At 36.6% G+C, this 15,372-nt stretch overlaps 2 protein-coding genes across 4 annotated transcripts in view; both read left to right on the forward strand.

The window, feature by feature from the left end:
• The window catches only part of LOC126821183 (uncharacterized), a 115,221-nt gene extending 100,827 nt beyond the window's left edge, over positions 1-14,394 (forward strand). For all 3 annotated transcript variants that reach the window (XM_056101397.1, XM_050549586.2, XM_050549587.2), the window contains one exon: positions 13,905-14,394. The gene's annotated coding sequence lies outside the window, so the exon portion shown is untranslated. The remainder of the gene's footprint in view (positions 1-13,904) is intronic.
• Positions 3,279-5,101, forward strand: LOC130013022 (uncharacterized). The gene has a single exon (XM_056101398.1). It carries the CDS (start codon positions 3,867-3,869, stop codon positions 4,968-4,970), a length of 1,104 nt encoding a protein of 367 aa, XP_055957373.1. The 5' UTR covers positions 3,279-3,866; the 3' UTR covers positions 4,971-5,101.
• Positions 14,395-15,372: the final 978 nt, after the last annotated feature.

A 15,372-nucleotide genomic window follows, 5' to 3' on the forward strand; every position in this document is an offset into this window, starting at 1 on the left:
AGACCAAATAGAGCACAGCTCTGATTGGGACGATGATGACTTGAGAGAGAAATCTTCTCAAGCGAAGAAAATAATACTACGATAAAGAAAAGGGCATTAGGTATGTCAATTTTAATGTTGACAAGGAGCCCGAGAAACATTACAGAGAACTCCTCATGTTGTATTCCAACTGGAGGGATGAAGAAGTTGATTTATTGGGAGGATCTGATTCCTTCCAAAGCAAATATGAACATATGAAGGATCAAATAGTTGAGCAAATTAAGCAATATGATGCAAATAGGGATGCTGTAAATGCAGCTATTCTTGCTGAAGGCCAGAATTTGGAAGATGCCTGGGATCAACAGGCACCTGTTACCCAGCAAGTTGAAAAAGAAGATGAAATAGAAGAAAAGTTAGATATAAAGAAAGATTCTGAATGTGGTAATCCTACCAAATACGAGTATGATATTGGTATGGATCTGGAACTTCCCACTGAAAGCAATGTTGAACAGGTGGCATTGTATGAAATGCCCGATGAAAATTATAGATCTCTGATGAGGTCATTGAATCAGAAACAGCTGTATTTTGTATATGATACCTTGAATGAAATAAAATTCTCACGTAACCAGGTTTTCAGATTCTTGAGTGGAGGAGCTGGTGTAGGAAAAAGCGGCAATACTATATACCGGAAAACACAGGAAAACACCAGAAAACACCATTTTATACTGAATACCGGAAAACACCGGAAAAACACTAAATAGGTAACCCGGAGCCTGGTCCTCTGTGTGCAGTTTTGGACCAAGTGAGCGCCGATGAAGGAAGGTCAAGGTCATGTTCGTTTTACAAATAGCCCCCCCCCCCCCCCAAAAAAAATAAAAAAAAAATCCGATTTTTTTTTTCTCCCAAATTTTTTTGACGAAAAAAAATTTCTGTCCCCCCCAAAAAATATAATTTTTCCGAAAAATTGGTTTTATAAAAAAAACATTCTGTAGGAAATAATTTTACAGACAAAAATACTGGAAACAAAATTTGAATTTTTTGAGAAAGAAATTTGGGAGAAGAAATTCTTAAAAAAAATCTGAAAAGAAATTTTTATTTGACCGTAGGCGATCGCTCGCTTGTATGTTAATGAACTTATTTCATCAGCGCTCACCTGGTCCAAAACCACACACGAGGACCAAACTCCGCATTACTAAATACCTACCGGAAAACTGTGCCCGAGATTTTTTTAGAGAGCGTGCACCGCTGCGGGAGGGGTCATCGTCAGGGTGGGAAGGGGGTTGGAATTGTCCAGTCACGTGACGAACATAGATCTTCCATTCCTCAACCCATATTATTTCCACAGTCATTGTCATTAATCACAAATTACGGGATGATATACGAAAATGCAGGTTTACTTTGAAATTGTGCAAATGATACTTTTCCATCTACAATCTTCAGATCAAAGGATGAAAGTTCTTACACAGTGTAGCATAATTTGTGCAACAGAAGACATCTCGAATATCGATTGTCGGAAAAAACATTTTCTCGGGGACATTTTTTTCCGATTACGCATTCGGTGTAAGTCTTCAGCCACCAGGAAGTGGTTAATATAGTAATGTTTTATTACGATAGTAGTACATAAAACAAATTGGTTGCCTGAGGTTCTCGGGGGGAAAGTAGCCTCATCGGCTAGAGTCCTCTATTTCACAAACAAAAACAACAATTGCTTCCTTGACAATTTATGGATCAACCCTTTTCACAGACGTCCAGCTTACCACTTCCCGTCAATGCAGTAAGATAGAATATGTAGTTTCCTTATGGACAATTGGGCGAAAGTTGGGGTTTTCTCAAGGAAAACTGGTCAACGAGTTGGGGAATAAAGCTCGAAAAGTAATCCAGAAAAAAAATCCTGTGTGCGGCCCTCGGATTATGATGGAATATGTTGAATATTATTATGGTTCAAGTGATTATATTTGACCCTGGAATGAAAGTAAGCTCAGAAACAAGTAGATTTTTAGCCCTTCCAACGAGATGGATAGCTCTTGGAAAGGATAGACACTTTTCAGATTACAGCCTGTCCGAGAATTGCGTGGCATCCATTTCGTTTGGTGATTAGGACACATAGCGGTTAAACCTGGAACTTCAACTCGAACTATTCAGAGATTTATTAACTCGCTTTTGATGATACTTGCAGTTTTATGATGCGATTTTTTGTTACCTAGGGAGGAGTTGGCCTAATCGTGCCTTCCACTAATTCGTACCACCCTGATGCCAGCGTTACTGGTAAGAATCAGGAGACTGGCGCAACCGGCATATAACGGGGCCCTCAGAGGGCTGTGTTTAATCTACTGAAACACTGAAATCTACTAAAATTTACTGAAAACTAAAATTAAAATACAAAATAAAATATGGTCAATGATGGAGGTAGACTGATTGCGTCTTTTAAAACATTCAAAACATAATAGGCATCAACAAAATTTTAGAGAAAAAAAAATTGGAATTTTTTTTTTTTTTTGGGGGGGGGGGCTATTTGTAAAACGAACATCGTAATGACCTTGACCTTCCTTCATCGGCGCTCACTTGGTCCAAAACCGCACACAGAGGACCAGGCTCCGGGTTACCTATTTAGGGTGTTTTCCGGTATTTAGGATGTTTTCCGGTATTTAGTGTTTTTCCGGTATTCAGTATAAAATGGTGTTTTCCGGTATATAATATGGCCCGGAAAAAGCAGGTGATGATTTTGAAACTATTAAGCAAATATTGTTGGCTCCGACTGGCAAGGCCGCTAACAACATCATGGGTAGTACTCTCCACAGCGCGCTTAAGATCCCCGTGTGCCAGTCATTGCAATATAAAAGCTTAGATAGTAGCAGATTAAATACGTTAAGAAGTAGCCTTGGGGGTTTGAAAGTTGTTTTTATTGATGAGATATCCATGGTAGTAAGTGGTATGATGAATATTCTCAATAAAAGATTTCAAGATATCAAAGGCAGTCCACTGTTATTCGGTGGATGTCATGTTATCTGTGTAGAAGATCTGTTTCAGTTGAAACCGGTATTTGATAGCTATATATTTGAAAATCTTGATAGTGCCTATGGGCCAACAGCGAGTAATATATGGAAAGATAATTTTTGTATGTATGAACTTACAGAAATTATGAGGCAAAAGATAGCAAAGCCTTTGCTGAGCTATTGAATAGATTAAGAGAAGGTAATTATATATCTGAAGAAGAAAAATGTATTGATATCAACATTCTTAAATCAAGATTGTTGAAAGTTAATGAAGAGAGTGAGTATCCCTTTGACATCCCTCTTTAAGTAATGAAAAGATGAAAAACTTTAATGACAAAGTTTTTGATAACATGGTGGGTGAAAAAATTGTAATTTTAGCATAAGATAGCATAGTTGGGTCTGCTTCACAAGTTGTGGGCAAAGCTATACTTGAGAAAGTAATGAAAAGATGAAAAACTTTAATGACAAAGTTTTTGATAACATGGTGGGTGAAAAAATTGTAATTTTAGCAAAAGATAGCATAGTTGGGTCTGCTTCACAAGTTGTGGGCAAAGCTATACTTGAGAAAGTTCCGGAAGATCCGAGAAAAACCATGCAATTACATTCCACTTTAGAATTGTTAATTGGCTTAAAATGTGAAATAGCTTTAAATGCTAGATTGGATGATGGGTTGACAAACGGGGCGTCTTGCGTGGTAAAAAAAAAATCCAGACAGGCGCTTCTAGGTTAGCAAGTAGCACCATAGTCTGGGTCCAGTTTGAAAATCCAGATGTTGGGAAGTTAACTAGAAAAGATTATAAAAGTCATTTCAGTGCAGAAGTTGATGCCTTGTGGACACCTATTCTGGCTGTTTCACGACAGTTTAGAGTTGGGTAATACAAGAATGCAGAAGTAATGAGAATGCAGATACCTTTGAGACCAGCTGCTGCTAAAACTGTTCACCGATCACAAGGGGATACTTTAGAAAGCGTGGTCATTGATTTCGAAGGTAGGAAAACTCGACATATTCATTTTGTTGGATTAAGCAGGGTGAAAACTATTGAAGGTTTACACATCATAAACCTGAACGAAAACAAAATATCAGTCAGTAATGATGTGAAAGTAGAAATGAATGAATTGCGTACAACACGTAAAGTCATATGCAGAACACGGGATTTGAGTTCTGTGAGCTCAGATAAAATAATTGTGGTTTATCATAACGTTAGATCACTGCAGACATATTTTGAAGATGTAAAAGCGAGTCTGTGTAAAATTAATGCTACTGTCGTCATACTGGCAGAGACAAGAGTAATAGCAAGTGTAAATTCAGATATGTATAACATACCTGGTTATACCTTGTATAGAAATGATGCTGTGACAGAAATATTGAAAAATCATCATGGCATGGCTGTATATGTCAATGATAAAATGAAACTGAAAAATATTGTTGTTGAACCATTCAATATGAATGGTGTTGAGATGAACGTTATAACGTTAGATATTGAAATTGAAAATATAAAGAATTTTTGCAAGATACTTGGGCTATGTAAACCGCCTAAAGTGTCAGAGGGTCAGTTCTGTTCAGCTCTTATAGATGTGAGCAAAACGTCAAATGAAACTGATTTCACCATAGTTCTTGGTGACTTCAATATGAAATTTGAAAAATGTAAGACTTCGAGTGTCAACGAAGTGTTGAAGGGCATGAGCCAGTTGATTGATGAACCTACCACTGATTCAGATACAGTGATAGATTTGATATACTCTGATCTACCGAAAGATCACATAAGGTCTGGTATTCAGGAGAACTACTTTTCGGACCACAAAGTGATCTATTTGATGATCAGTAAAGAAAAATTAAGTAATGATGAGGATAAAGCTTACAGCAACATTAATGCTGCCAATACTGTTGGAAATGAAAATATGTGGAAATTCCACACTGTTAAGGAAAATAAAAAGGCTTTTTTATTTGGGGAAAATATTCCCGCAGGAAGAATTTCTAAAGAAATGAAAAAAAACTGATATTCAAAATGAAATGCAGGTCGATAATATAATAGTCAGAAAGTATGGCTATCAGATAAGCAGAAGAGATCTAGCTACCCTTGCTCCAAGACAGTGGCTTAATGATCAAGTAATAAATGTGTATATGAAATACCTACAAGAAAGAGAAAGAAATGAAGGCAATCAAATATTGGCTGAAGAAATTTTCTGTTACACCAGAATAGAAGGGATTTTAAGAAATGCAGTAGAATTCTACCAACGTAGAAATTTTCTACAATATGATATACTAGTTCCAGTGTACACTGCAAGTCACTGGAGCTTATTGGTAGTATATGTGAGATCAAAGACAATAAAGTACTTTGATTCGCTTGGAAGTTATAGTAGAGGTGCTGTATGTTTGAACACATTGCTCAGTTTTATTAATGAGATTGAGACAGTACGATCAAACACATGGAAAACGATAATGGAAAGAAACATAACTATACAAGATAATAGTTATGACTGTGTTGTTTATGTATGTATGTTTACAGATTATATTCTTCAGGGTTTATCTTTGAAGAACAGAAAGAGAAATGCTGCTGGTTATCGTCAGCACATGAAGGAAATAATAATGATGTGAAGTAGTGTGGCAACAACTATGCTCTTGCTCATTGCAAATACATATGCTGATGTCTTAGTGTGTAATAGTGTGTAAAAGTTATGTTTAGGAAAAAGCTGCTGGTTACCGCAAGCACATGAAGGAAATAATGGAGTGGCAAGAACTATGTTGTTGCCCATGCAAGTAGTAAAGGCTAATACTCAGGTATTACTGGCCGTGAAAGTGTAAGATTGGCGGGAGTCGGGGAGCCTGCCTGTATAAATATTTATTTATTTATATGAAAAGTATGTTTAGGAAAAAGCTGCTGGTTACCGCCAGTAGATGAAGGAAATAATGGAGTGGCAAGAACTATGTTGTTGCCGATGCAAGTAGTAAAGGCTAATACTCATGTATTACTGGCCGTGAAAGTGTAAGATTGGCGGGTGCAGGGGAGTCGGGGAGCCTGCCTATATAATTATTTATTTATATGAAAAGTATGCTTAATTCTTTAAGGTTTATCTCAATCTGATTTAAATACAGATATCTCTTTCGTTTCATTTTTATACGCCCACATTTTCATGTGGACGTATATTGTCGTTGCCCCTGTCCGTCCAGGCGTCCGTATGTCTGGACGTCCGGACGTCCGTCCGTCCGTCCACAATTTGTTTGTGGACACTCTACAGGTCACAATTCTTATCCGATTTTGACGAAACTTGAAATATATTTTTATCGCCAAAAGATCTTGGCTGCTTTCGATATTGGCATGAATCAGATCGACACTTCATGGATTATGGCCCCTGTTTGCACGAAAAATCACGTTTTTAGCTTGTGGACCCTATAGAGGTCACAATTTTTATCCGATTTTGTTGAAACTTGAAATGTTAGTTTATAACCCAAAGATCTCGGTCCCATTCGATATTTGCGGATATCGGACTGTAACTTCCTGAATTATGGCCCCTGATTGTACCAAAAATCGCGTTTTTAGCTTGTGGACCCTATAGAAGTCATAATTTTTATCCGATTTAAAAAGCCGTATTATTATATCACCGTTACACCCTAAGGACCGCTGAGTTCGAATTTCGTGTAAATCGGCCCAAAATTGACAGACAAAATGGCTGCAATTCGTTCTCAAATAGCATAAAAAAATATGGTATATTAAGGTTGTGGACCCTATAGAGGTCACAATTTTTATCCGATTTTGTTGAAACTTGAAATGTAAGTTTATAACACAAAGATCTTGGTCCCTTTCGATATTTGCGCATATAGAATTGTAATTTCCTGAATTATGGCCCTTGATTGTAGGAAAAATCACTTTCTTTTTAGCTCTTTCTCTATCCATCTCTCGAAAATGTGGGCGTATCCTGCCTTGCAGCCGTTGGTTTTATTCTTTTAATGGACTCCCACATATAAAGTTCTAATCGGTTGTAGTGGATTTTGTCCCTATGACATCAGACATTTTATAAGCAAACCAGCATTGATTTTCCTAGTGTGATAACCACAGTTCCGTACACCACACGGACCGTTTCATTGGATTATCACTTACATCAATCAGAACGCGGATTATACAAATCCTACTGTAGTAAAGATAAGTAAAGCGAAATAGGACTTCTGTTTTTATCAGATTAGGTTTGTCTTTGAAGAATGGAAAGAAGTAATTAAGCTGCTGGTTATCTCTATCCTCGGTATCTCCAATGTTATTGTAAATCCACCTCCTAAAAGGAGCTTGTACGTTAATTATAAGAAGGGATGCAACAAATTTAATGAGAAAGAAGTGATATGCACACGCAGCAATGTCTTTAAAAATACTTTTACAAAGTTTGTTACCTTGATTCGTCAATGTTAGTTGCAATAAAATGCTTGTTACTTCCCTTCTCCCACTTTCAAAATTTTTGGTTGGTTTATAAACAAAGCACAATTATCAAGGGATGATGATTTGATCAATTGCCTACCCCGCAAATTTACCTAGAGGTAAATTGAAAACGGAACGATACCGCTGGAAATACCGAGGATTGCTTATCTCCAGCACATGAAGGCAATACAGTTCAAAATGGTCATACTAAAGCTTATGACATTGTACATAAAGCAAAAAATATTGGCGCCTAATACAAATGTATTATTGGCCAGTGTAGTAGAAAAATGCAGATTGAACATGGATGGTTGGTCAAATGGTATAGAAATCGTATGGAGTAACAGCTGAAATTTTACTAATTGATAAGAAGATAAGAATTTAAAGATTGATTTGAAAATATTGTTTACTAATATAGTCCTTCAATGTTTGCTTTTGAAGAACAGAAAAAATATGGTAATTATTGCCAGCACATGAAGGAAATGATAATTATGTGAAATACTGTACAATTAAGTTGTTGAGCATTACAAATACATATGGTGTAGATCCTCCATTGGCCATAAAAAATGAAATTGGGGTTAACGTCCTACTGTTCTGCTCCAACTGGGTTAATTAAGACGGGCATACTGTAATACTTTTAGTTGAATTTTTGCTCGAGAAATAACATATTCGCATAATATGTGATATGTACTTAAAATACTTAAATCAACTTAGGGTTTGAATGACATATTGTGATATAAAAACACTTGTAGAGCCATAACATAACTGGTTCTATGTCAACAACATGTTAACAGATATCTCATGAGAATATTCTTCAGTAAAATTCCATTCCACCATATAAGGGTTGGTTGTCGACGTCATTGGGCTCAATTAACCAATCTCTATAATTATTTACATCATATTTGACCAATTGGATAATTGAATGTCCAAAACCAGTAGATACAAAATTAGGATACTGGTGAGAATTCGCCAGACTTCTATTAGGTTCCAGAGAGCTTCCATCTGAGTTCCTAGACAGCCGCGAGGCTGGCTAGGGTAGAGAAATGGTTTTAGCTAGTATTGTTATCTATTATGCTTGTATACCTGTATTCAGCTATATATATATAAAATGTAGAAGCAAACTGTCGCATTGTTATTCCTGGTAAGACAACGTCTTAAGAAACTGTAAGAAGTAAATACACAACGTGAAGCAGAAGTAAAGACAGCTAGAGACAAATTCTAGACGATCACAAGGCTACAGAAATATGTAGTAAGAAAAGATGCATGGGTCGTATGTAGGATGTGGCGACCGGTTTCCGACATATGCCCGCTCTCCACGTCAGACAGAAGACCTATGGTGCTACATATTCGATTTGGTGCCGTAACGCAGTTTCGACCTTTAGGGTAAGCAGCAAATTTGGAAGAAGAATAAATATTCGATATGGTGCACGTGACTACGAAATCGAGTAACCTGGAAGAAGATTAGAAGAAAAGAGAGTATGCATAGCACTGCATAGTCTTGCATATTCAATTTGGTGGCGTAACGAAGTTTCGACCTTTGGGGTAAGAAGTCACTTTAGAAGAAGAATACATATTTGAAGACGTTAAGAAGAAAACATGTACAATCCAGCAACAGAAAAAGTCTGGTGGAAAAAATCTGGTGGAGATATTCGAAAAATTGGGTAAATACATTTTGTTTAGTAAATTAAATGTGTTAAATTTGTTTACAGACCAAATAATATTAATTTAAAGTTAAAATCTGATTAGAAACTAAGTATTTAAAATTTAACTGTATAGAGAATAAATTAGAGTCATTCATAAGTTTAGATTGATAGGTTTATTAAACAATATAATATCACTGGTTAGGTGTGTATATTATCGGGTTAACATGACCTGTAGTAAAATTAAAGTTAAAGAGAAAGTTTAGGGAGTAGGTTTTAAAAAAAAATGTTTTGATATAACTAAGGAATAATAATGATAAGGAAACGGAATAGGGAATAAAATAAGGAACTAATGTTGTCTCCGTGTCGCAGTGGAAAGACGGCAGAGCTAAGGATGAAGTTTGTGAGTGATTAACTCTAGTTTCCAAGATGGCCGTACTTTCTACTGTGATTCGTTAATTTGTGTTTTTTGTTGTTTCGTATACTATATAATTTTAAGACCCTTAGTCGAGGCCTTGGAGTTGTTGTAATTTAACTTTTGATTAAAAAGTTAGGTTATGTTGAAAATCCCATATGGTTCATCTAGGGATGTTGGTTATAGTTTTCCTGGGAAAAAACTAAAATTATTGGCTCGTTGAATTGTGAGATTATCGCAAAGTCATTAATACGAGTTTAATAGGAGGTTAAGGTAAGAATACGACACTTTTTTTTAGAAAAGTGGCAGAATACGGTAAATTTTGTCCGTATATAATTTTATGTAATTAAATTTTAGCTTTAGAAACGTAATATTAACGTTTAATATATACTGCTAATTGCTTTAAGCTGTTGACACGTACGCAATGATTGGGAATGTGTAATTTGACATGAGGTCGAATTATAATAAACAATAGTATTCATACTGTGTTAAATTTGACGTGTGTAAAAGTCACGGATTGCATTAATATAATATACTATTCAAAAAAAGTAGGGGATATTTGATTTTGGGGGCATAATACTAAAATATGCAAATGACTACGAAAAAAGTCACTATAGAACCTAACAGAAGAAACATTTCCAGTTACATGTGACGCCCAAAGCACCAATAGCTACCGCATGGAATGCAGGTGATGCTTGGGATCATCATGGGGGTCCAACCCAAGATTTGCACGACTCTGACTTTGAATGTTACAGTCATTGTGGCATGGAATTCCAGGGTGGAAACATCAGTTTAATTGTTTTAGTGACCAGAAAACAAATTTTGATATGCGTCGGCTTACCCAAAATGAAAGGTTACGTGCCCTTGGCATGCTACAGATCGGCACAACACAGGCGGTTGTGGCGCGGACGATGAATGTTTCTCAGTCTGTCATAAGCAGGCTATGGTCCAGATACCGTGATACACAATCTGTACAGGACAGACCACGCTCAGGTCGACCAAGGGCGACAACTCAAGCCCAGGATCGATTTATCCGTACCTTGGCCTTGAGAAATCGTGTCATCACAGCAAATCAGATCAGCGCTCGTCTTCAAACAGACACTGGTGTGAGAGTGAGTGGCCAGACGATTCGGAATCGACTGCATAGGGGTCACCTTCGCGCCCGACGTCCTCGCGTGATCCCTTGTTTGAGAGATCATCACATTCAGGCAAGACGTCGTTGGTGTAGGGATCGTCAACACTGGGATAATCGACGCTGGAGCAATGTGATGTTTTCAGATGAGTCAAGGTTCACTGTTGATTTTTTGGACAGACGTAGGAGGGTGTGGCGTCGTCGAAACGAGCGCTTCCAAGACGTTAACGTCATCAGACATGATCGATTTGGGGGTGGTTCTGTTATGGTGTGGGGAGGCATCACTGTTGCTGGAAGAACGGCTTTACATGTTGTTGCAGGGCGTGTTACAGGCCAGTACTACCGGGACAACATCTTGGCAGTCCATGTTGTGCCGTTCGCACGACGTCGTGGCCGCCGTTTCATCTTCCAGGATGACAACGCAAGATGTCACAGGGCCAGGATCGTTACAGGTTACCTCCAACAACAGAACATCACCACATTACCTTGGCCAGCACTGAGTCCCGACCTCTCCCCCATCGAGCATGTCTGGGACATGCTTGGACAGAGGTTACGTCAACGTCAACAACGTCCTGCCAATGTCCAAGAACTTGCTGCTGCGTTGCAACAGGAATGGGACAATCTGGACCAAAATGACCTTAGACGTCTCATTAGGAGTATGCCACGTCGGATCAATGCTTGTTTGGCAAACAGAGGAGGATTTACCCGTTACTGACTTGGTTGTGAAGCTGTGGTAACTTTGCTGTTTGACCCCGGGTATCATTTTACCCTTATAATGGTCAGTCTGTGCCTTACTTAGTCTAACGATCATTTGGAATAAATCGATGAATGTGAACTTCATTTCATTTTGTCATTTGTTTCTTCGTCAGTTTCATTAGGTGACTTTAATAACACTTAAAAATCAAATATCCCCTACTTTTTTTGAAGAGTATATATAGGATATAGTTAACTGTATGTGTTATTAAAAGTTAGGTATATTCTGGTTGTCGTGTTTATAGAACATGTTCTAAGTGCATGATGTCCGGACTCATTTGCTTGGGATATAGTTCTAGATAAATTAAATAATAATGGAATGTCATTCATATACTGGCCATATTTGATTGACATTCTCGATAATGTTATGTCACACTAGTGTTGAAATAGGCAAAGGCCCTGCTTGTTTTAGACATTTAGTGATGTATGATAACAATATAGTTGTTTTGGTTGACATGTAAAAAAGGAAATAGTAGTCAAAACGAAATACAAAATTGTAAATGATTAGGTCAAAAAGGTCACATTACTGACGGTGAAATATAAAATAATAATGAAATTGTTTTGGGGGAATTCTAAAACACAAACGGAAATTCTAAAACAGAAAACGCAATTATAAAATTACTGATCGAGTTCAGGTCAAGAGGTTAAAGTAAGTTTGAAGATTTATAATTAAAGAGACACATCAAAGTTTATTTAATAATTAAATAAAATTTAATTTTAATTAAGAGTAAGATTTACAAATACTTTTTCGAAATAATAATGTGAGACTAATATCAAAATAAAGATTTAGGAATAGTTAGTTCTTGGTCTGATGGCAATGACATGTTTGATTGACGGATAAAATTGTACAAACCAATCATACTTAGAAGAAAAAAAAGAAAGTTTCAACTTGATACTATGGTAGCTGAAACAGACCAATACAAATCCAAGAAGAAGAAATGGTTTACCAGTTTACCAAATTGAGATTTCCTGAGACAGAATTTAAAGGGAAACCTGAACTTTATAAATATTACGTAATGTGTTATAGTGTTTTGAAATTAGGACACTTGAAGATTTAAAAAAGACAATTTGTGTTTTCTGTGTTTAGGCTTAGTGGATTTTCATAGGATTTTACAGTGATGAACTTTTTTGAGAACTTTTGCATGCAACTTTTGATTTTTGATTATGTGTGTTTGTGTTTTCACAGTTTTGTTATATAGTATAGTATCGTTGATATTTGCCTGTTGCATGAATAATTATAGGGTTTAGCACATAGAAGTTTTAAGAGTCTCCTACCTGTTCATTTAGCACAAATCTTGCAAGTGGGGGAGGTGATATATGTTGATTTTCTAGATTTCTGCTACATTTATGAATAGTTATATAATTCTACAGATGTTGGTATGGTTATTATAAAGGATTCGAGGGATCTTTTACCCAATACCGAGCAAAAAGTCTTAAAGAAAGGGACGAATGTATTACTTTTAGTAGAATTTTTGCTCGAGAAATAACATATTCGCATAATATGTGATATATACTTAAAATACTTAAATCAACTTAGGGTTTGAATGACATATTGTGATATAAAAACACTTGTAGAGCCATAACATAAATGGTTCTATGTCAACAACATGTTAACAGATATCTCATGAGAATATTCTTCAGTAAAATTCCATTCCACCATATTAGGGTTGGTTGTCGACGTCATTGGGCTCAATTAACCAATCTCTATAATTATTTACATCATATTTGACCAATTGAATAATTGAATGTTCAAAACCAGTAGATACAAAATTAGGATACTGGTGAGAATTCGCCAGACTTCTATTAGGTTCCAGAGAGCTTCCATCTGAGTTCCTAGACAGCCGCGAGGCTGGCTAGGGTAGAGAAATGGTTTTAGCTAGTATTGTTATCTATTATGCTTGTATACCTGTATTCAGCTATATATATATAAAATGTAGAAGCAAACTGTCGCATTGTTATTCCTGGTAAGACAACGTCTTAAGAAACTGTAAGAAGTAAATACACAACGTGAAGCAGAAGTAAAGACAGCTAGAGACAAATTCTAGACGATCACAGGGCTACAGAAATATGTAGTAAGAAAAGATGCATGGGTCGTATGTAGGATGTGGCGACCGGTTTCCGACATATGCCCGCTCTCCACGTCAGACAGAAGACCTATGGTGCTACAATACGCCATGCAGTGAGCTATGAAGGAAATTGGCCCAGGTAGCAACACTATGATCTACTCTTATATCGAATTCCAATGTGTACACAGGACCTCCGGTTTTTCATCCCATCTGAACAACTAGACAGCTGTCCTTGTCAGTCCCTCTATCCTGCACAACTGATAAAGGAAAACCATGTCGGAATATCCAGATGACTTTTCTCAGCCAATGCAGGGATCACACACGTAACTTCCAGACTAGCGAGCCAGCGTTTCACCCACTTAGCCACTGTGCGCCCTTAATGGCCATAAGACTGTGGTTTTCGTTATGTATTACAGTAGAAAAATGCTTTTAGGAAAGATAGCTAAAACACTTTTTGCTCTCATATGTTTTACACTAATATAATAATACAGCCTAAATATAAGCTTCTTTTTCTCCTGTATTGCAGATTGCACAACAATGGGTAATTAGTTGCAATAATGGAGATAAAAGATTATATTGAGGAATAAATAAAATTATAATAACATTTTGTCTTGAAGATAAGTATTGTTTTATATAGTTGGAAAAATCTATTTTACTTTTGTTTGGATCCAAAAGGTCAGATAAACACATATTTCGATATTCTAGACCAATATTGTTGCAAACTAACAACACACGTAAATGCTAAATTTCTTATCCATGCCCAGATGATTTATTGTTGTCAAATTAATACTTTTTTTCCAACAATAACCAATTAAAATCTTTACATTCATATGTTTCTGTTTCTTTCAGAACTGGCAATTACCGGTAGCAAATATTACAGAATTACATAAGAACTAAAGATATTCATGATGATTTTAAAATATGCACATTGTCCATTTTATATTACCTTTACCTACATGTATCTTTAGAATATTCATACTTTTTAAAATAAATTCTTGTTCATTATTTCAAATACACCTTCTCACAGACTTTTTATCAATCAAATTTTCATGTGGACAAATATTGTCGTTGCCCATGTCTGTCTGTCTCTCTGTTCGACCATCCACAATTTGTTGTCACAATTTTTATTCGATTTTGACAAAACTTAAAATATAGGTTTTTTGCAAAAAGATCTCCCTTCCTTTCCATATTGCCATGTTTCATACAATAACTTCATGTATTATGGCACCCATATGGACGTATATATTTAGCTTGCGGATTCTCTAGAGGTCGCTGTTTTTTTCTCCGATTTTAAAAACCATTTAAATTTATCACCATTCCACCATTTATCACCATTCCAGGTTGAATTCGAATTTCGGGAAATCTTGACAAAATGGCCGCTCTTTGTATGCAAATTGTGTAAAAGTATGCAATATAAAGGGGCTGTGGACCCTCTAGAGGTCACAATTTTTATCTGATTTTCATGAAACTTAAAACATCTTTATATCACAAAGATATCAGTCCCTTTTGATATTTGTGCATTTCAGACCATAACTTTCTGGATTATTTCCCTTGATTTTACAAAAAAATCTGTTTGTTTTAGTTTGTTCTCTTGTATGTGGGCGTATCCTGACTGGCAGCCGCTGGTAATTGGCAACTTGATTTGCTTTGTCTGCCTTCCGCCTTCTCTTTTTTTTTGTTAACTTCTTATTCAAATTTGAAATTAAGGCCCATGCCCGAAATGATATGAAATGGGGTTTAACGTCCTACTGTTCTGCTCCGAACTGGACTAATGAAGACGGGTATACGCTATACAGTGTGCTATGAGGGAAATTTTTCCCCGATGGTGGCACTACGGCCATCTCTTATATAGATTTCCAACTGTCAAGGGATCTTTTACGTGCATGCCAATGTCGGTTTTCCATTCTATCCAAATGACTAGACAGCTGTCCTTGCCAGGCCCTCCATCCTGCGCCCATGCCCGAACTATTTAGCCAGCAGACCTGTTCTGTACG

Source organism: Patella vulgata, chromosome 5 (assembly GCF_932274485.2).
Source record: "Patella vulgata chromosome 5, xgPatVulg1.2, whole genome shotgun sequence".
Lineage (NCBI taxonomy): Eukaryota > Metazoa > Mollusca > Gastropoda > Patellidae > Patella > Patella vulgata.